At 41.4% G+C, this 21,496-nt stretch overlaps 1 protein-coding gene across 5 annotated transcripts in view; it reads right to left on the minus strand.

Annotated features, from left to right (window-relative positions):
- MYO9B (myosin IXB) overlaps positions 1-21,496 on the minus strand; it is a 209,155-nt gene that overhangs the window by 15,660 nt on the left and 171,999 nt on the right. For all 5 annotated transcript variants that reach the window (XM_075825311.1, XM_075825308.1, XM_075825307.1 and 2 more), the window contains 7 exons: positions 19,548-19,656; positions 18,419-18,492; positions 16,203-16,386; positions 15,555-15,683; positions 14,134-14,239; positions 13,312-13,443; positions 3,827-3,950 (listed from right to left, as the gene is read on the minus strand). In XM_075825311.1, coding sequence (XP_075681426.1) covers positions 3,827-3,950; positions 13,312-13,443; positions 14,134-14,239; positions 15,555-15,683; positions 16,203-16,386; positions 18,419-18,492; positions 19,548-19,656 — 858 coding nt within the window. The remainder of the gene's footprint in view (positions 1-3,826; positions 3,951-13,311; positions 13,444-14,133; positions 14,240-15,554; positions 15,684-16,202; positions 16,387-18,418; positions 18,493-19,547; positions 19,657-21,496) is intronic.

Consider the following 21,496-nt stretch of genomic DNA (forward strand, 5'->3'; position numbering starts at 1 on the left):
ACAAAGAAGTGTATGACACTGACCAATCAGCATCATACACTACTCTTCATTACACCCAAGCTTGGTTCACTGAATAGCGCGATCTTGTGTGACGTCACTTCCGCCCACAGGTCCTTCGTCTCTAGGGAGTTCTATATGCTTACCTGCACTGTGTGATGCTGCCTCCTCCGCTGCTGCAGATCCGACGACTAACTTCTCATATGCCTGGAGACTATCTCTGTTCAGTCTTCAGACGCAGGGATGAAGGACCTGTGGGCGGAAGTGACGTCACAGCGTGGTCTCGCGAGATCATGCTGTTCAGTGAAACAAGCTTGGGTGTAATGGAGAGAAGTGTATGATGCGGATTGGTCAGCGTCATACACTTCTTTGTAATACGCCCACTTGGTTAAAAGTAAAAAAACGCCCACTTGGGCATTAAGAAACGAATTTGCATAAATGTAATAAAGGTCATAACTTGATGAAAAAAGATTGTTTCTCAAAATAAAAAACACTGCTGTTAACTACATTCCAGCGCCGATAAAATGTTGTAGGAGATAGGGCATATTTAATGTGGTGACAGAGCCTCTTTAAGTCGTTGTAGGTAGAGACAAAAGCATCTGACTGTATGGGAGAGCGCGTATAATTTTTTTTGGATGACAACTCTCAAATCTGAGCAGTGTATTCCGATCTCTTGGCTTGGTATATAGGTTGGTTTGAAAGCAGTTATTGCCAATGTTAACTGAAACATCCAAAAATGTAATACTAGTCATGGAATGTGTTATGGTGAATTGAATGTCAGGATGAATCTGGTTCAAAAACACATGAAATTCAAGCAAGGCTTCCATTGTGTCCATCCAGATGAGGAAGATGTGATCTATGTATCGCCACCACCTCAGAACATGGGTGAAGTGGTGGGATACATAGATCGACACCTCCTCCATCATGTCGACAAAAATGTTGGCATAGGTCGGCGCCATGTAAGACCCCATGGCCGTGCCCCCTCTGTTGCAAATAAAATTTGTCATTAAATGAGAAATAGTTACAAGTCAAAATGAGTTTAAGCAAAGCAATAATACAGACACTTTTGAGACCCAGAAAAATGGGCAATTTTCCCTGTCTGCATTGTGTAAATTGTTGGTTCATGTGTAAGGGCAGTGCCTTTTCACATCCTCTCAGCCATAGGGTATATAAAATTAAGCAATATCTTACATGCAGCTCAGATTGGGTGATGTGTGTTATGGTGCCCTTGCCTTCTTTTATATGTGGGTGAAACCACCTGTGACCTCAAGACACGTCTGAATAATCATAGACACTCCATAATGCAATTTTTTCTATCTTTTATTATGAATTGACATGCAAGCAATATAATCATTCTATTATTATTTTTTACACAATTGCATAGACAATGTTGCCTTTCAGACTTTGGCTCCAGTGTTTTTTTTACTTTTTTGATGGTCCAAGGTGAGAGAACCCCTGTTCACGTTTGTGGAACAGTGGGACACACGTACCTCAACTCCATACACTGGGGTTCATATATGGATCCGTGTCTCTGAGCATTAGTGTTGAACCATTGAGATTATTATGCTTACATTTCTGGTTAATAATAATGTTTTCTGCATTTGTTTGACTTGAATGTCGCTATTTTTCTGCAATGGGGCTACACGATCGTATTCGGATGATTGTCCTGTTCCGTTTTCAGACAGACACTTTTGATCCTATTTAGAGGACACCACATGTACTCACTGTTTGTTGTTCTCCTGTCATCCTGTTCTGACGTGTTCTTTGTATGTACGGGCTACACTCCCACCTTGCCTTGTTGCTACGCAACTATATACTTCCGGTTCTGAAGGGGTGAGCATGCGCACTGGAATATAGAGGACGCTGAGTTACCGGACAACACATAGACACGATATGATTGTTTACCTTTAGTGATTTACAGACATACAGCTCAATTGGTGAGTAGTCCAATATTCCTCACCGCTGCACACATTGCTGCATCTTTGATTAAGCGGTAATCAAGTGTGTATGAGCATGTTTTTAATGTTTTTTTTATATGATCATAACTATATTATTATCACTGGCACGTAATATACATGATTGTACTATTGTCTTTTTTGTAACACTATGTGTACATGTACAATATCTTATTGCACGGTTTAATTATTACTCATTATGTTAATGAGACGGACGTTTATATTGCACACATGTTGTATCACCATGCTTAAAAAAGGTCCCATAGTAGGACAGAAACGTTGCGGCTTTGTTGGCTGAATAAACCACTCTTTGTTTACTCCGGTGTGCTGTGGGATTTCTTCTATTTTATATTTATAATCCATGGATCAGGATTACCCACTTGCACCCTATCACATGCTGGATTTTGGACATTGAGTGCTGCTTATATATAGCGACCACAGCATTTAAATCGTTAGAAAGCGGGGGCGACCACCTCTAACAGGTCATCGCGCCCCCAGCAACGCAATCGCGGGGGGCGATGGTTGCTATGGCTGCCTGGGGGCCTATTGAAGGCCCCCAGGTCCACCATCTTTGTGCACCTATTAAGCCCGGCCTCCAGCAGTGCTTAATAGATGCCTGTCAGTATCACGATATACTGCAATACATTAGTGTTGCAGTATATCGTGCAAGCGTTTGCTGGTTGAAGTCCCCTAGGGGGACTAATAAAAAAAAGTAAAAATTAGTTAGTTTTTTTTTTTTTATGTAAAAAAAATTAAAAAGTTAAAAAAAAAAAACCCTTTTCATATTTTACCCCTAGAGCATAGTAAAAAAATAATAAAAAATAAACATAATTGGTATTGCCGCATCCGTAAAAGTCTGAACTATTGCAATGTATCATTATTTAACCCGCATGGTGAACGCCGTAAAAAAAAAAAAATTTGGAAAAGCCAGAATCTTTATTTTTTGGTCACCTAATCTTCCACAAAAAAATTAAATAAAAAGTGATCAAAACGTCGCATGTACACCAAAATGGTATTAAAAACTACAGCTTATCCCGCGAAAAAATAAGCCCTCATACTGCTTAATTGACGGAAAAATAAAAAAAAGTTATGGCTCTCGGAATTTGGCGACAAAATACATTTTATTTTTACACTTCGGTTTTTACTTGTAAAAGTAGTAAAATATAGAAAAAACTATATATATTTGGTATCACCGTAATCGTATTGACCCACAGAATAAAGTTAACACGTTGTTTTAATTGAACAGTGAATTCCGTAAAAACGGTGTGCAAAAAAACATGGAGGAATCGCTGTTTTTTTCATTTTTTACCCCACAAATAATTTTTTCCCCGTTTCCTAGTACATTATATGGCAAAATAAATGGTGCTAAGAAAAACGACAACTCGTCCCGCAAAAAATCAAGCCCACATAGGACTATATCGACGGAAAAATAAAGGCGTTATGGCTTTTGGAAGGTAGGGAGGAAAGAACGAAAATGAAAATCTGAAAAAGTGCTGTGGCGGGAAGGGGTTAAAGCATGGGTATGCTGATAGGTTTCAGAATTGCATATGCAGTATTTCCTTGACATAATGCTGGGAGGCTCAGTGGTCATGTCAAGGTCAAAATGTTTTGTTTTTTTTTGCTGCGATTTGCAGAAAAAACTGTGCTGTTTTGCCGCAATTTTCACAAAATTGCGGCAAAACAGCACATGAAAACCTAAAGCCTTAGATTACAACTTTTTGCGTATTATGTGTCAGAGTTTAAGCACCATTCTGAGCTCACACTGGTGCAAATAGCTTCTGCAAATTTAGCGGATAGTAATTTCAAAATTTAAGTTTATTAGGAAATTGCTGTAAAAATAAATCCCTTTATATAATCATGTTTGCGTCACTTACTGAGCTCTGCCTTAGAAGTGACAGTCTGCACACTGCTCGAGTCTCCGCTGCTTCCAAAAGGCCAATTTCCTGCATTTTAATTTTATATTGTCTAAGTTGCTCTTTAATTAACATCTCAACACATCTGTGAGGAAACGAGACAAAAAAATGAATTAGACCTAGTTAATCTCTCCTTTTACATGCAGAACAGTAGAATACTTTTAGGTCTACCTTCGGTTAGAAACAGCCTTGCATAAATAGTACAAGCAAATATAAGGAACTTTGTAATTTAACTTATCAGAAAAAAAGCTTTTTACTACCCTTCTTTTCTTAAAGGAAACATGGCATGTTGAAAATGCAGACTAATATGCTGCAGCGGGTTATGAAGCAGGAGTAGGTGAGAAGGTTGATGTATACACAGTACTGTGCAAAGGCAGTTGTGTAAAAATGCTGCAAAGTAAGAATGCTTTAAAAATAGAAGGCCACCCTTTTCCCTACAAAATAGCATCAATTCCTCTAGGTACACTTGCACACAGTTTTTGAAGGGACTCCACAGGGAGGTTGTCCCAAACATCTTGAAGAACTAATGTAAGCTCCCTCAAATCCTTCTGTCTCTACATGTAATCCCAGACAGACTCGCTGATGTTGAAATCAGGACTCTGTTGTTCTTCTCTACACTGAAGATAGTTCTTCATGACATTGGCTGTGCGTTTGGGGTCATTGCAGAATAAATTTGGAGCCAATCAGATGCCTCCCTGATGGTATTAAATGATGGATAAGTAACTGCCTGTATATCTTAGCATTGAGGATACTATTAATCCTGACCAAATCCCCAACTCCATCTGCGGAAATGCAGCCCGAAACTTGCAAGGAACCTCCACCATGCTTCACTGTTGCCTGCAGACACTCCTTATTGTACTGCTTACCATCCCTTTGGCGAACAAACTGCCTGTTACGGCCAAATATTTCACATTTTCCAAAAGCACAGTCCAAAGCACCTGCTGCCATTTTTCTGCACCCCAGTTCCTATGTTTTCGTGAATAGTTCAGTTACTTGGCCAGGTTTCCACTGCGAAGGTATGGCTTTTTGGCCACAATTCTTCCATGAAGACCACTTCTGGGCAGACTTCTCCAAACGGTAGATGGGTGTACCTGGGTCCCACTGGTTTCTGCCAGTTCTGAGCAAACGGCATTGCTCGATATTTTCCAAATTTTAAGGGAAGTAAGAATGATGTGTTTTTGATCTGCTGCACAAAGTTTCCTTGGCTGACCACGGAGTCTATGGTCCTCAATTTTGCCTGTGTCTTGTGCTTCTTCAAAAGAGCTTGAAAATCACATCTTGAAACCCCAGTATACTTTGAAATCTTTGCCTGGTAGAGGCCTTGCTGATACAGTATAACTACATTGTGTCATGTTCCTGTGCTCAGTCCTGCCATGGTAGACCTGTGGTATGAAACGGTCTTCCACAACCTCACCTTTCTAGCAGAGTTCGGCTGTTCTTCGCCCAGTTTTAAGCTTCCTATACAGCCTTTTCTGTTACAGTTAATGACTGTTTTGGCCTACATATGAAAATAATCACCATCACCTGTTTGGTATAATTGGTCATACACTTGACTATTATCCTACAAAATCCATGACTTTGTGCAAGTGTACCTAGAAGAATTAATGCCGTTTTGAAGTTAAAGGTTGGTTTCACCAAATATGGATTTAATTTAGATTTATTTTCTGTTCATTCACTTTTGTTTTTTTTATCAATTAACAAAATGCAAACACAAAAAACTATTAACGCTTCTATTTTTGAAAACATTCTTACTTTGCAGTACTTCTCCACAACTGCCTAAAACTTTTGTATAGTACTGTATTTGTAGCAAAAGATTTAGTATAATGGATTGACAGCCTTACCTGTATGAACGTGAATACAGAGATAGCGGTCAAATCAGTGATTAGGGTCACTCAATGAACTCCTAAGCACAGAATGAGCAGAGGTTTACATGAATAAATTACAAGTTATACTGAATCTTTTGCTACAAAAATATACATCAACCTGCTCTCCTGGGGCGTGGCTTGGCGCGCAACGGGAGCAGTCGCATGACTTGAGAGCTCCGCTGTGGTTCCGTGCTATACTGATCCTGTGACTATCCTGATCGTTCCTTACCTTCATTATTACGTCCCGGAGATCCAGGCAGCAGTCGGGTGGTAAGAGTGGAGTTATGGGCCCCACGAGAGGTCAATCGGCCGCGGAAAAGCTACAGAGTTATGCCCGGGAAGAAATCAAAGATGGCGGCCGTGCTTCCCTGCAGCAGCGCTCAAAGGGCAGTGAGACGCCTGGCGGGTCGACTTCTTCCTCAGCGGTGGTGGAGGAGACAGAACCGGAACCTACTCCGACAGAGGTGATGAACAAACTCCTGGCAGCCATATCAGCATGCAAGACCTCGCTGACTGGTAAGATGGAGGAGGTGAAAATTGATATAGGCCTCATAAGGCAAGATATGCAGACCCTGAGAGAAAGAGTGACGCATGTGGAGGACAGAGTGTCTGGGGTGGAAGACAGGATGGCGGCCATGCCTCGTGCGATTACAGATCTGGAATCCATGACGGAGTTATTAAAACAAAAAAATGATGATCTGGAAAATAGGCTGCGTCGGAATAATATCCGGATAATAGGAATGCCTGAGAAATCGGAGGGCCAAGATCCGGGCGAATTCATATCTAAGTGGTTGAAAGAGATAATGCCAGATGCACCTTACTCGCAGGCCTTTGCAGTAGAAAGGGCGCACAGAGTGCCGGCGAGACCGCCTCCACCTGGGGCTCCTCCGAGGCCGATGTTGGCCAGGTTGCTTAATTGTAACGACAGAGACATGATCCTGCGTCAAGCCCGCCGACTGCAAGGTATTAAATATAATGGCGTTGCTATATCCATATTCCCGGACTTCTCGGCTGATCTGCAAAAACGCAGAGCTACGTTTATGGCGGTGAAAAGGCGGCTGAGGGATCTCAATATCCCATATTCTATGGCGTATCCTGCAAGGCTGCGGGTAGTGGATAACGACCGTTCTATCTTTTTTAACTCTCCGCTGGAAGCCGACGACTGGGTGAGAGGGAGGAGATCGCCCCGCCGCGTGTGATCCCTTTGGAGGGGGAGGTTGGAAAGTGCTGGAAGTTAAGATGATGCTGGAGTTTCTTCTGCGCCTGATGCAGGCTAAAAGGTTTCTTTTGCTGGTTGATCTCCTGTGTTTAAGGAGGGATCCCAATGTTATGGTGCACCCAATTTGAAGTCTTATTCGGCGGGTGAATGGTTCCGGAGGCCCTGGAAGAGGGGCATTCTTCTCCGCCCCATTTCATTTGAATGGACTGTCGGGACTTTCATTCTGTTACCATTCGGTTCATGGAGCTTGGCCTATAGTGGGAAGGAGTGATCCGGCCGAAGTAAGAAGGGGCCCCAGTTGAAGGACTGCAGGAGAGATCCGGGTATATGCGCAGGACGCATATTACGTTTAAATATTGCTGATATATTGTTTAAACTGCTGCTGGATTTATTATCCTCCTGTACGAAGATATGGAAAGGGCTTAAAATGTATTATGGTGTTTGAAGGTGTAGATAGGGAAGGATACGTTAATGCTGCCTAATAGCACGGGGCCTTCCCCGTTACTCTTTGGTGCCACGAGGAGGGCATGATTCGGCAATGGCCTATGTGTCACCGCACATTGTCGATACAATTTACTGTTTATATGTTAGTTCTGTCGTCTATGTTTTTAATGCCGTATTTAGGCGAAATTATACTCATTTATGAATACAAATGTCTAAAAAGTCATAAAGTACACAGAAGGTGGGGAAAGGTCACTAGGGAAAGTATATGGTTAATATGCAGGAGTCGGGAGCCATCTTCCCTCCGAGGCAAACATAGTTTCCGGCCTCATTAATGGCGTCTATATCGATTGTGTCTTGGAATGTCCGGGGGCTGGGTACCCCGAGGAAAAGGGCAGCCATTTTTGCATGTATCCGTAAATTTAATCCCTCTATAATATGTCTGCAAGAGACGCATTTAATCCCAGACAAGGCGAGATTATTGCGTAGACCCTGGATCCAATGGTCCTCACACTCTTTCCATACGTCCTACTCCAGGGGGGTATCGGTATTAATCCACAAATCTCTGAGGTGGGAGGCGGTTAAGGTTAAAGTGGATAAGGAAGGTAGATATGTGTTTATACATGCTTACATCGACACTATACCATTTGTATTGTTGGGCCTATATGTTCCTCCTCCGGCAAATATACGAATTTTACATGAGGCTGCCGCATTTGCTGCCGCTTACCCACAAGCTACGGTACTGGGCATGGGGGACCTTAACATGGTCATGGATCCCAAATGCGATAGATTTAGAGGTGTGATGGATGGTGGGGATACCTCGGTGTCTCCAACAGAGTTGAATTTGCTATTTCAAGAAATGGGTTGGTTAGATATATTTAGGTGCAAACATCCGAATGTAAAGGTATACTCATGTCATTCTATCGGTAGGAATTCCTTGTCTCGTATAGATTATATCTTTGGGAACGCTCTAATGGTCCCGATGGTAACGGATGTGTCTTATGAAGTAAGGGGAGTGTCAGATCACTCTCCGATGGTTGCACGTTTCATTCACCCAGGGCCTGTGAGGACTGGTAGCTGGAAAATTCACCCATTCTGGCTTACCCTGATAGGGCCGCAGGATCGCATACCAGATCAACTGGAGGTTTTTCAGGATACTAATAACTCGTGTGATAATCTTAATATTTTATGGGATACCCTGAAGGCCTACCTTAGAGGCTGCTTGCGATCTACAATCTCCTACATAAAAAGGGAAGCGGCAAAGGAAGAGGGTCAGTTGGCACAGCAATGTGAAACATTGGAGCGCGAGTATATAGGAAACCCATCTGAAGCGAATAAACATGCATGGCTGACGATGGGCCGCAAATACTTATTATTATTACAAGAAAAAGCTGATAGGAAATTGTTTTTTGCTCGGCAGACCTATTTTGAATTGGGAAACCAATCAAGTAAATTGCTAGCTCATTTAATACACCACAGTTCTCAGAGCTCAGCAATATTAAAGGTTAAAGACAGTCAAGGCCGTGAGCTGACCGATACCCCTAGTATAGCGGCTCGATTCACTCAATTCTATAGGGACCTATATTCCTCACAGCCTACGTATGATTGGTCCGAGTGTGTATCATACTTGGAGGACTTGGAATTCCCGCAGCTAGATGAGGCAGGCAGGGATATGTTAGAACTCGATATCACGGAAGACGAGGTTACGCAGGCATTAAGGGATATGTCAAAGGGTAAGGCATCGGGACCAGACGGGATTCCATTGGAGGTGTATCTTCGTTACTCTGACCAGCTCACTCCCCCATTATGCTCTATGTATTCTTATGCCCGGAGGGAAGGGAAACTACCGGACAGTTTCTATGATGCCACAATTGTAGTGTTACTAAAACCTGACAAAGACCCTAGTGAATGTAGTTCTTACCGCCCTATTTCATTACTGAATTTAGACTACAAGATACTTGCAAAGGTACTGGCAAATAGATTGAACAAGGTGATATTACAACTCATTCATTCGGATCAGGCAGGGTTTATGCCGGGGAGATCCACATCTGATAATATACGCAAGGTTCAAATTTTGACTCAAATAGGAGAGGCACTAAAGGAGGACTGGGCAATGGCATCTCTTGATGCGGCCAAGGCCTTCGATTCTGTTGAATGGGTGTATCTGTTTGAAGTATTACAGAGGTTTGGTTTTGGTCCGATATTCATCAAATGGGTAAAAATCTTGTATAAGGATCCGAGGGCACAAATTTTGATTAATGGTATAATGTCCCCTTATTTTCACCTCCGTAGAGGTACCAGGCAGGGGTGCCCTCTCTCCCCGCTTTTGTTTGCAATAGCTATTGAGCCTTTAGCGATACGTGTAAGAACGCACTCAGAATATAAGGGAATAGTGGTGGGAGCACGAGAGGAGAGGATTAGTTTGTACGCCGATGATGTGATATTGTATATGTCATACCCGAGAGACAACTTGGGGCTAGCTATTGAAATCCTGAACCAATTCGGTAGATTTTCTGGCCTACATGTTAATTGGAACAAATCATTTTTCATGCCCTTGAAGGAAGTGGGGTGGGCGGAAGCTGAGCACGGCCTGCAGGTAGTGTCGTCCTTTAAATATCTGGGTATTATCATAAATAGAGATCATAGGTATGACCGAATCACCAACATACTGCCTCTGTTAGACTATATCAGGCTCAAATTCAAGGTGTGGGGGGCACTTCCACTGGCAGTGACGGGTCGTGTAAATTTAATTAAAATGGTTATTCTCCCAAAATGTCTGTATGTTCTGGAGCACGCAGCCATACCGGTATATAAGGCCTTTTTTAAAACCCTACATGCATTATTCCCGGCTTTTATATGGGGATCCAATAGATCCAAACTTAGTTTGGCTACTCTGCAGAGACCCAAACAGGAGGGGGGATTGGCACTACCGGATTTGTTTATGTACTATCTAGCTGGGCAGTTGAGATATTTACAGCTATGGACTGGGTCGGACCCGTTACCAATGAGGGAACAGCACCTCGCTGCATATTTGCATCTAGTGCACCTTTGGCCAGTGATAGAAAGCTCCCCGGGAACTTATAAAAGAATGCTCCCAATCCACAAGGCGGCCGTGCAGGCATGGACGGTGGCCAAACAAATTTATGCATATACGGATGTACAAGTGGACATGCCATTATGGGATAACCCCCTTCTTTCACATCTAATGGAGGGGCAGGCCCCCTCATTTTGGGATGGATTTGAGGTACATAGAATTGGGGATGTGTATAAGGATAATGTCCTTAAATCCTTTGCGCAAATGCAAGAGGACTTCCAAATTCCTAGGGAAAGTTTTTACAGATATCTGCAGCTGCGACATGCTCTCGCAAGTCAATACCCTAGGTCAGATCAAGAATTCTCACGATTCCCTCTGATTGGAGTTTTTAAATCGCAGGGCCCCCGGGGGCTGATCTCTGCGGTCTACACGGCCCTTATACATGCTAAACTGGCCAATGTCAAATTACCGGTAAAAGATAAATGGGGGAGCCTGATACCAGATCTGACAGAGGAGGAATGGGAGGATATACTTTCATCTCCTGTGTCTGTGTCACCGGCGGCAAATAACAAAATGATCCAATTAGCTATAGTTCATCAGAGTTATCTCACGCCGGTGAGATTGCATAGAATGGGCAGATATCCTAGCACTGAATGTCACAGGTGCCGTTTTCCCAGATCTGATTTCTGGCACATGATTTGGGATTGTCCAGTGGTGGCCTCCTTTTGGGGGGAGGTGTTGAAAGTGGTTGAGGAAGTGGTGAAGCAGCCGATCCCCTTTTCACCTAAGATCTGTCTATTTGGGGTGCTCCCTGAAGATCAATGGCCATTTCACATGCGTATTTTATTGCGCGAAGTGTTGTTTATGGCAAGGAAGACCATCGCACTTCGGTGGATGGATCAGAGACCTCCTAGGGTGATGAAATGGAAATCGCTGATCAATTCCATTATACCATATGAGCGAGTATTATATAAGAAAAGAGGGTGTGTTGGTAAATTTTATAAAATATGGCAGATTTGGTGTGATTCATCATGTACCCTGTATACTCCGAACAGATTTACAGACATGAGGGACCAGTTGATGCAGCATTGAGGAGGACGAGTGTTGCATGACTGGTTACTTATAAGATCTCTATATTTATATGGAACAAATCAAACTGGCCTGGGAAAGTATTTTGCCCGTTGGGATGTTAGTGTGTTGTCTCTGAGGGCTAACTATGTGATCTATTGAGTTATGACATGTTAAAAACCACCATAGCTACTATGCATCTGTGTTAAATGTGTATGAATACATAAATGTGTTTATTTCCTGTCATGTACTATAGACGTTTGTATTGTACAATTCTTTCAATAAAACGAGTTTAAAAAAAAAAAAAACCTGCTCTCCTACTCCTGCTCTATGATATGCCGCCCACGACTCAGACTACATTTCCAATGCGACGGGTTCTCTTTAACTATTCACTCATAATTCACTAAAAGAACCCATATTCAGTGAAGCAGAGGATACAGTGTCCACTGAGAGATCAGGTTACAGCTGCCAAGCGGGAAAACAGGACAGAGCGCGAGAAAAAAAACGAAGAAAAAAAGAAAGAAAGCGACAGAGAGGAGGTGCTGCAGCTTCTATTAAAGAGGCTCTGTCACCAGATTTTGCAACCCCTATCTCCTATTGCAGCAGATCGGCGCTGCAATGTAGACTACAGTAACGTTTTTATTTTTTAAAAACGAGCATTTTTGGCCAAGTTATGACCATTTTTGTATTTATGAAAATGAGGCTTGCAAAAGTCCAAGTGGGCGTGTTTAAAGTAAAAGTCCAACTGGGCGTGTATTTTGTGCGTACATCGGGGCGTTTTTACTTCTTTTACTAGCTGGGCGTTCTGACGAGAAGTATCATCCACTTCTCTTCAGAACGCCCAGCTTCTGGCAGTGCAGACACACAGCGTGTTCTCCAGAGATCACGCTGTGACGTCTCTCACAGGTCCTGCATCGTGTTGGACGAGCGAGGACACATCGGCACCAGAGGCTACAGTTGATTCTGCAGCAGCATCGGCGTTTGCAGGTAAGTCGATGTAGCTACTTGCCTGCAAACGCTGATGCTGCTGCAGAATCAACTGTAGCCTCTGGTGCCGACACGATGCAGGACCTGGGGCAGGAAGTGAGTGACGTCACAGATCTGCACTGCCAGAAGCTGGGCGTTGTGAAGAGAAGTGGATGATACTTCTCTTCAGAACGCCCAGCTAGTAAAAGTAGTAAAAACGCCCCGATGTACGCACATAATACACGCCCACTTGGACTTTTGCAAGCCTCATTTGCATAAATACAAAAATGGTTATAACTTGGCCAAAAATGCTCGTTTTTAAAAAATAAAAACGTTACTGTAATCTACATTGCAGCGCCGATCTGCTGCAATAGCAGATAGGGGTTGCAAAATCTGGTGACAGAGCCTCTTTAAGTGTTCAATCACACCCCAGTGCTGAATTCACAGTAACGCTGCTCCTTACTGCTGTATAATGGATTTTCTCTGTATGCTGTGTATAGGAATCAGGTAGCTAATCTCCTGCTTTTGCTTTCTCCTACCCCTCCCATAGATGTCTGTGGGCAGCTGTAGTCTGATCTCTCAGCGAAGCCTCCTCTCTGCTCTAGGGATTCTATGAGTTATTTCTGAGTGAATGAACAGTTAAGAAAACAAGGGGGGGGGGGGGGGTTCTTCTAAATGGAGAAAGAGGCATTTTTCTCTAATAAGATTTATTACAAAGTTTATTATTTTTGCTCGTACTACTTGATTTATGGAAAGTTGTTTTATAAATCAGAGGAACACTTTAAAAACCAGCCATCATATCACTAAATTTCTCTTAAATTCACATAATACTCTTGACGTGGCTCTCACTTACGCAGTGGCTTTGGAGACCTCCTTCATGCTTGTTAAAGGGTCATAATGATCTGGGCATCGAAGTATGCAGGGAGCAAAGACTATAGCCAAAGAGTTTGGAGACATGCGATTCACATCTTCTAAAAGAGAAACCCTAAAAAGAAAAAAAGGTCAGTGGCCTTACAAATTTATCAATGGAGCAAAGTAATTTAATAAAATGCCACATTGAACTTAAGGGCTTTGTAAACCTTTGAATGGCATTTTTTTTTTTTTTTAAATAAAATGGTCAGTTAGTGTGATTGGTGCAACTCTATAAATAGTTTTTAGTAAAAATTATTTTTACTTTTTGAGATACAGCTGCTCTGCTTGCTCTATACAGAGTAGCTTTATCGTTTGCTAAATCCTGCTCCCGCCAGGTCCGCGGGACTGACTGGTTCAGGGACAACGGGTCCTGTGTGTCTGACACGCAGGATCCACCTGTAATCTATCACATCGAAGTTATGAACAGATGTGATGTATAACAGGTGGATCCTGCGTGTCAATGACATCTAAATTCATAATGTAGAGGTGATAGATTACAGGTGGATCCTGCATGTCAGAGACACACAGGACCCGCTAACACTGAACTAATAGCAAAAGGTACAACTGCTCTATACAAAGCAGCTGTATCTCAAAAAGTAAAAAGACTTCATTAATAAAAACGATTTATAAAGTTGCAAACACACTGACTTTTTTTTTTTTTTTTTAAATAAAAAAGCCATATAAAAGGTTTACATAGCCTTTAATACAGCACCTCAAAATATACTATCTTGTCAAAATGAGAAGAACAACAAATTCTACTAACTTGACAAGGTGGAAGATCAGTCTTTCCAAGCTGTTATAGTTTGCCTGTGGAAGCTGTCCAAGAACTTTATAAATGGCACAAAGCGGTTCCTGCTTTCCTGGGAGCTCTGAAAAATACAAGATGAGTTTTGTGCTACAAAAGTTGTTGTTCCAGAAATGCACTGATTAAGCCATACTGTGCAGAAGACGAAGACATAATTAGGGTTAAAGAAGTTGTACCAGAATCAAAAATGATCACCTATCCACACAGCATAGGTGATAATTCTCTGATCGCTGGGGGCCCCACCGATTGCAAGAACGGGGATGCTTGACCCGTCGTCCCTCCCGACTGCGGTAAGGAAGACATTGAATGAAACGGCAGTCGAGCATGCGTGCTGTTGCGCCAATCAAAATATGAGGGAATGATGGTAGCAGCCGAGTTACAGGGCTCCGCTGTTTCCGTCAGTCACATAGACAATGAATGGATCGGATAGGTTGACGATTCTGTCACATGCTTGAAAAAGGCTCTATTGAGTGAGCTGAAACGTTGTAGGGTGAATAATGTCCAACTTCTTCACCAACATTTACTGGAGTGCTGCCATTCTTTTACTTCTATATGTGATTTGGATGCGGGATTGGCATCCACGTGCTTGCACCAAGGTCATCTTTTTGCTTGAACACAGTGCTGCTTTCTTGAGGCCATGTGCACGTTACCGCAAGAGATGAATCAACTCCTTGACTTTGAAATGAATAGACATAACCATGAAGGAAGTAACAGCACCAGGACTTCAGGATGGATGAGATTAGGGGGTTAATATTTTTTCCCCCCTGATGGCCTAGTGTAAATAAGGGAAACATGAGGGTCTAGGGTCTTATAGTAATATATCAATGCCTAGTTTAGTTAGGGAGGTTTATACTGGATGGTTTACTCTACTCCCCAGGCTCCAGCGACGTGTCATGACAGGAAGCTGAATGTGATATGAACATAACGCTTAGCTTCCTCACCTGCAGTGATCATACAGGGAGAGCTAACTGTGTGGATGTTCTTTCTATGAAATGAAGGCGAACGCAATGTGCACATGAACATTCACACAGTTATATCTATGATTGAGTGCTGGGCCCGCTTGTCTGCATATTATGAGACATAGGGCAAAAATTTTTTTTATAAAAAAAAAATAAAAACTGTCTTATAGTTCGACAAATACAGAGAAATAAATATACATATACATTACAATATATACAAATGTATACAAATACTATATATATATATACACACATATATATATATACATATATATATATACATATACATACACATACATACATCCACATACACATACACAGCTATATAAAGTTTAGAAATAAAATTACAAAAACTCACACAATTCAAAGTGGCTAGTCCGAAGGTGGCAAAGTAGGGTAAATAGAGTAGTGTTCACTTACCCACTGCTTTCAGGAACTCACTGTATTGTGCAAAGGTCATTAGAGGCTCGGTAAGTTCACGCAACCATTGCTTTAGAATCCCAGTGATGGCATGGATTGCATAGTTATCAAGTTTGACAGCATTGGGGTCTGTTTAAAACAAAAAGGTGGAAAAATGACTGTCCACTGAAACACGTTTGTTGATCACAAAATAAAAACAAACACAAAAAAAAAATTAAAACAAGATACGTAAATTACAGCTATCAGTGTAAATCAATCATATACACATGTACTAGTCAATGTTCTATCCAAGGTAGACATAAAAAAAAAAAAGACTAATAATGAAATGGCAAGGAGAGTAGATGTTAAATGTTTAGGTATAAACAACAATATACTGCTAGAATGGTATTTTATCTGTTAACTGCCTTTAGGGAAAGGAAATAACTTTTGTCCTATACCAAACTGACTAATATGGTAACATCTTAAAGGGGCAATCGTAGAGGATACCCCCCCCCAAGGAAGAAAAAAAAAACCAAAAAAAAAAAAACCATGTTGTTACGTTTCAAGCCAGTTCTAATTGTATTATATTCTCTTCCGTAAAAAGGTCATCAGGTCTCAAGATCTAAAAATCTAAAATCTTTTTTTTTTTTTTTACCATCTTAAGCATACCTTTCTCCAGGGACATTTTAAGCTCTCGCATGCAATTGGCTGCACCAGATTTGCGGTAAATTCCCTCAGTATACAGGCCATGCATCTCCAAGTACTCCAAAAGCATTTCCATGACTACTGGTACCGATATAGTCTCATTGGTTAGGTCTGCCACATGTACACCAAAGTGATGGTTTCCTGGGTTCTGTTTATATTTATAAAAAACAAAAACACAAAAAAAGTAAAATGACTAACTGCCAAGAACACCAAAGAATAACAAAGCTGACAATGACAAACCTTGTCATCCACCATCCAATACAAGCAACTGAATTCAGGTCATGCACTGCAGCAAATGGGAAGTCATACTCACCTTTACTAAATTTCAGCTCGTCATTTAAAAATAAATACACAGTGTGAAAAAATAAAATAAAAATTCCCTCCGGTTATTCGGTTTAATTACTTAACCCCTTAACAACCCCCAATACGCCTATTCACGGTGTATTGGCCGTTAAGGGTACTTATGCCAGAGCGCCGCCTTTTCACGCCGCTCTGACATAAACCCGGCACAGGTGTCCTGTGCCGGCTAAAGCGGGTGTCGGGTGGTCTAAAGACAGCCGGACAGCAGCACTAACAGGCGGAATCTATTTCAACATCGATCTCACCTGTTTAACCCCTTAGATGTGGAGCTCAATAACGAGCGCCGCATCCAAATGGTTTTGGAGGGAGGGTGCTCCCTCTCTCACCCCATCGGCACCCTGTAATTGCAATCACAGGGTGCCAATGCCTTCTATGGCAGCTGGGGGCCTAACAAAGGCCCCTAAGTCTGCCTGCTAAGCCATGACCTAGCAGGTGCCTGTCAGTTTTACACTGACAGGCAATAATATGCTGCAATACAGAAGTATTGCAGTGTATTATAAAAGCGACCAGAAGATCGCATAGTGAAGTCCCCTAGTGGGACTAAAAATAAAAAGTTATCAAAAAGTTTAATAAAGTTAATAATAAATAAAAATCCCAAATAAAAAACCCAAATAAAAAACCCACTTTTTCCCTTCTAAAACACTTTAACATGAAAAAACATAAAAAATAAAATGTAACATTACATATATTTGGTATCGCCGCGTCCGTGACGACCCCACCTATAAAGCAATTGTTATTTAACCCGCACGGTGAACGCCATAAAAAATCAAATAAACAATGCTAGAATTGCGGTTTTCTGTTTATCCTGCCTTCAAAATTTTTTTTATAAAAAGTGATCAAAAAGTCGCATGTACTCCAAAATAGTACCAATAAAAACTAAAAGTCGTCAGACAAAAAAAAAAAAGCCCTCATACAGCTGCATCGGCGTAAAAATAAACCAATCATGGCTCTTAAAACATGGCGAAACAAAACCAAATAATAAAAAATAAAAAAAAAAAGTGCTTTTTACTGTGTAAAAGTAGTAAAACATACAAAATCTATATAAATTTGTCATCGCTACAATCGTAATGACCCACTGAATAAAATTATGTTATTTATACCACACAGTAAACGGCGTAAATCTAAGATTCAAAAAAGAGTCGCGAAATTTATGGTTTTTATGCCGTTACGCCCCAAAAAAGTTAATCAAATTATATGTACCCCAAAATGGTGGCATTAAAAAATACTACTTGTCCCACAAAAAACAAGACCTTATACAGCTATGTTGACGCAAAAATAAAAAAAGTTATAGCTCTTGGAATGCGACGATGGAAAAACGCAAAAAATATCTTGGTCATTAAGGTCTAAAATAGGCTGGTCAATAAGGGGTTAAAGGGGCTGTCCGGTTACAGCAAATTAATGTTATTTTTTGCATAATTAAAAGTTATAAAATTTTCCAATATACTCACTGTATAAATTCCTCAAGATCTCTGCTTGTTGTTATTCAGTGAAACATTTATTGGTTTCTACTAAATAAAATTCGGCCCATGGTCATGTGATGATCACACAGGTGCACAGCTTGATACAGTTACAGTATGTATATCAGAGTTCTGTCTTCTAATGAGCCCAGCATCTGTGTACATCACATGACCATGGACTGAATTTTATCTACTGTAAGTAAACAATGAATGGTTCTGACTTAACAAGCAGAGATCTTGAAAACCATGATGAATTGATACAAATATAATATTAATAATAGAATTAATTACATAAATAACAAAATTTCCTGAAACTCGACAAACCCTTTAATTCTAAATAATTTGCTCTTATATGGCACTTACACGTCTCACTCCAGCTGGCATACAGCAATTTTGTATCTTGCTCAGACATTTCTTGTGGCAGATCATCTTGCAGGCTATTTAGGGAAACATAGTTTAAAATTAGGCATTTTTCATTTTTTTTTTTTTTTTTTAAAACAGGAGGTACTTTAAGGCTATTGACACCTTTGCGGTGAAACATTTTTGTTTATTTTCTTCCTAAATGCAAAAATGAAGCAACTTTCTATATAGTCTTCATGAAACATTTCCTATTATATTGCTGCTGTACAGTCCGTGTAAATACTGTACATAGCTGGTTGGCCTGACTACTTCTTGGCTGGGTCAGCTCTCTGCTGTACACAGATCAGAATGTGGAGAGGGGGGAAAGCATCCAAGAGTTCAGGGAGGGCAGATCACTTTGTCAAGAGTGAAGATCGGGAAAAAAGGACACAGGACGGGAGGGGCAAAAAAAATCACACACTCTTCAGCATCAGTTTCTGTCGGGACAAGGGAGACAAGATCTCTCATGGGACGGGATCCTTCATGAGAGTAATCAGTACAGGGATGAAGCGGCGCTGATACATTAAAACTATTGAAGGCAGCAGCATCCTGGACTCATATCAAGCATGTATTACTAGTAGGGAGGAACTGCATTAAGGAATGAAGATTGCAGGCTGAAACTTCATGCTTACCTGGAGTTTAAAAAAGTTGCGCTAACAGAAGTAAAAAAATGTTTTCCATGTCTAAGGTGTCCATAGCCTTTACATTTACCTTATGTATGTATTATTTAATAAACCGTCAAGGTATTGACCCAAGTTATAACACCAAATCCAGCCATAAACTTTGTTCCGGGACAGACTGTCTCTCTAGCTCAGTAAAGTGGACATTATGTGCATCAGCTTTCAACCAAGTCTCAAGGATCTGGTCTCAAAAGTACTGGAAGTGATAGTGACATACAGCAGAATCTGCTAATGCACCAGGTCAATAAAGAAAAATATAGGATCGTAATGCAATATGTATTATAATCAATTAGATACTGTTGTGTTCTGCACTTCTATAATTTTTGACATTTTTACTTCTTTGTACACTGCACTTTAACTACATTTGATTGTGAATATGGTGACGGTGACTTGAATGATCAGCTTGTACTTACTACTGCAGAGAAAAGCCTTTTCCATCGGCCATATTGCAGAGGAGCAATATTCACAGGACTGGCCAATGTTCACCTGGTAGCTGACAAAAACATGCCCATGTGATTCCAACTGGGAAAAAAAAAAAATGGTCAAATTATTGAGATTCACCTCATCTCATCTAGAATTGTGATGATGGATGGTTTATACCAGAAATCCAAGTGAATCAAAGATACACCGGCCATACATGATCAGGTGTCTCACTAATAACTATGGTTGATCAGACTGTTGTTGTGCCCATGCTTTCCTTTTCAATGAGATTTCCCAGCATGCCTTAGTGCCAATACTAGACATTGCTTATCATTAGGAGTAAACGGTGGATCTCCATTCTTTGTCAAATAATCACTCTATAGTGTGTACTATGTATGTCCGGCTATGCCAAGCAAATAACAAGCTATGTTTCCTCATCAGGATTGGCGAGACAGAACAGTTACCTTGAACGCATTGCTCAGTTAGCATACGGTAGTAGCAGTTATTCCAATTAGAAAACCATTTGACGCAGCTATAGCTCAGACTCCGATGTAAGAAAACAAAATGTAAGTCTATGTTAGGGGAGAACTTCTGTTCATCTTTTTTGCTACAAATTTAAATGGTAACCAATAGCAGTACAAAGTATTTCAAGCTCTGTAATAGGGTGCAGCTACAGTACAGAGATCCCATGGGGTCTTCTTGCAGGTCACTATCGACTCTATGCAAAAGATGGATTTTGTACTTTTAGGGTAGGAACACACACGGCGTATTTAGGGTGGATGCACTGCGTCAAGCTGTGCGGCGTATCAGCCCTGAACACCACAGGGAATGCCGTCAGAAATCCCGCACAACACCGTGGTGCGTTTTTTCAGGTGTAAATTCCGCTGTCTAAATTATCGCACATACTTGCCCCCTCCTTCCTCTGATGTCCGCTCCAGTCTCCCTGGAGAACAAGCAGGGAACTCTGGGTAAGTAGAACTTTATATTTTTGTTTTCTTACTTGCGATTTTTGCGGCGGCATCGCTGCGATTCTGCCGCAAATATCGCAAAACACACACCACTTTGTTACAGGTAAAAGCACCCCATTGAATTCAATTGGAAAACCGCCAAAGGAAGAGCTGCAATTCCTTGCTGCGGTTGAAGAAACCGCAACCGCAGGTCAATTTATGTGCGTTTTATTCGGCAGCATTTTCCCGCAGAGTGGGGACGAGGTTTGTTGAAATCTCACCCACACTGCGGCTACTGTAATATGCTGCGGAAAATCCATAGTGTTTATGCCTTGTGTGTCCCTAACTTTTTTATTTTTCCGTTGATTGGTGTGAGGGCTTATTCTCGGCGGGGGGGGGGGAGATGTAATTTTTATAGATACCATCTTGATGTCTGATTAAATTTTTTGGGGGAGTTGAGGTGACCAAAAAAACAGCAATTATAGCGGTTTTTTTAGTGTTCACTGTGCAAGTTAAAGAGGCTCTGTCACCAGATTTTGCAACCCCTATCTGCTATTGCAGCAGATAGGCGCTGCAATGTAGATTACAGTAACGTTTTTATTTTTAAAAAACGAGCATTTTTGGCCAAGTTATGACCATTTTTGTAATTATGCAAATGAGGCTTGCAAAAGTCCAAGTGGGTGTGTTTAAAAGTAAAAGTCCAAGTGGGCGTGTATTAGGTGCGTACATCGGGGCGTTTTTAATACTTTTACTAGCTGGGCGCTGTGAAGAGAAGTAACATCCTCTTTTCTTCAGAACGCCCAGCTTCTGACAGTGCTGATCTGTGACGTCACTCACAGGTCCTGCATCGTGACGGCCACATCGGCACCAGAGGCTACAGTTGATTCTGCAGCAGCCTCGGCGTTAGCAGGTAAGTCGATCTTACCTGCAAACGCTGATGCTGCTGCAGAATCAACTGTAGCCTCTGCTGCCGATGTGGCCGTCACGATGCAGGA

This window comes from Rhinoderma darwinii, chromosome 1 (genome assembly GCF_050947455.1).
Source record: "Rhinoderma darwinii isolate aRhiDar2 chromosome 1, aRhiDar2.hap1, whole genome shotgun sequence".
Lineage (NCBI taxonomy): Eukaryota > Metazoa > Chordata > Amphibia > Anura > Rhinodermatidae > Rhinoderma > Rhinoderma darwinii.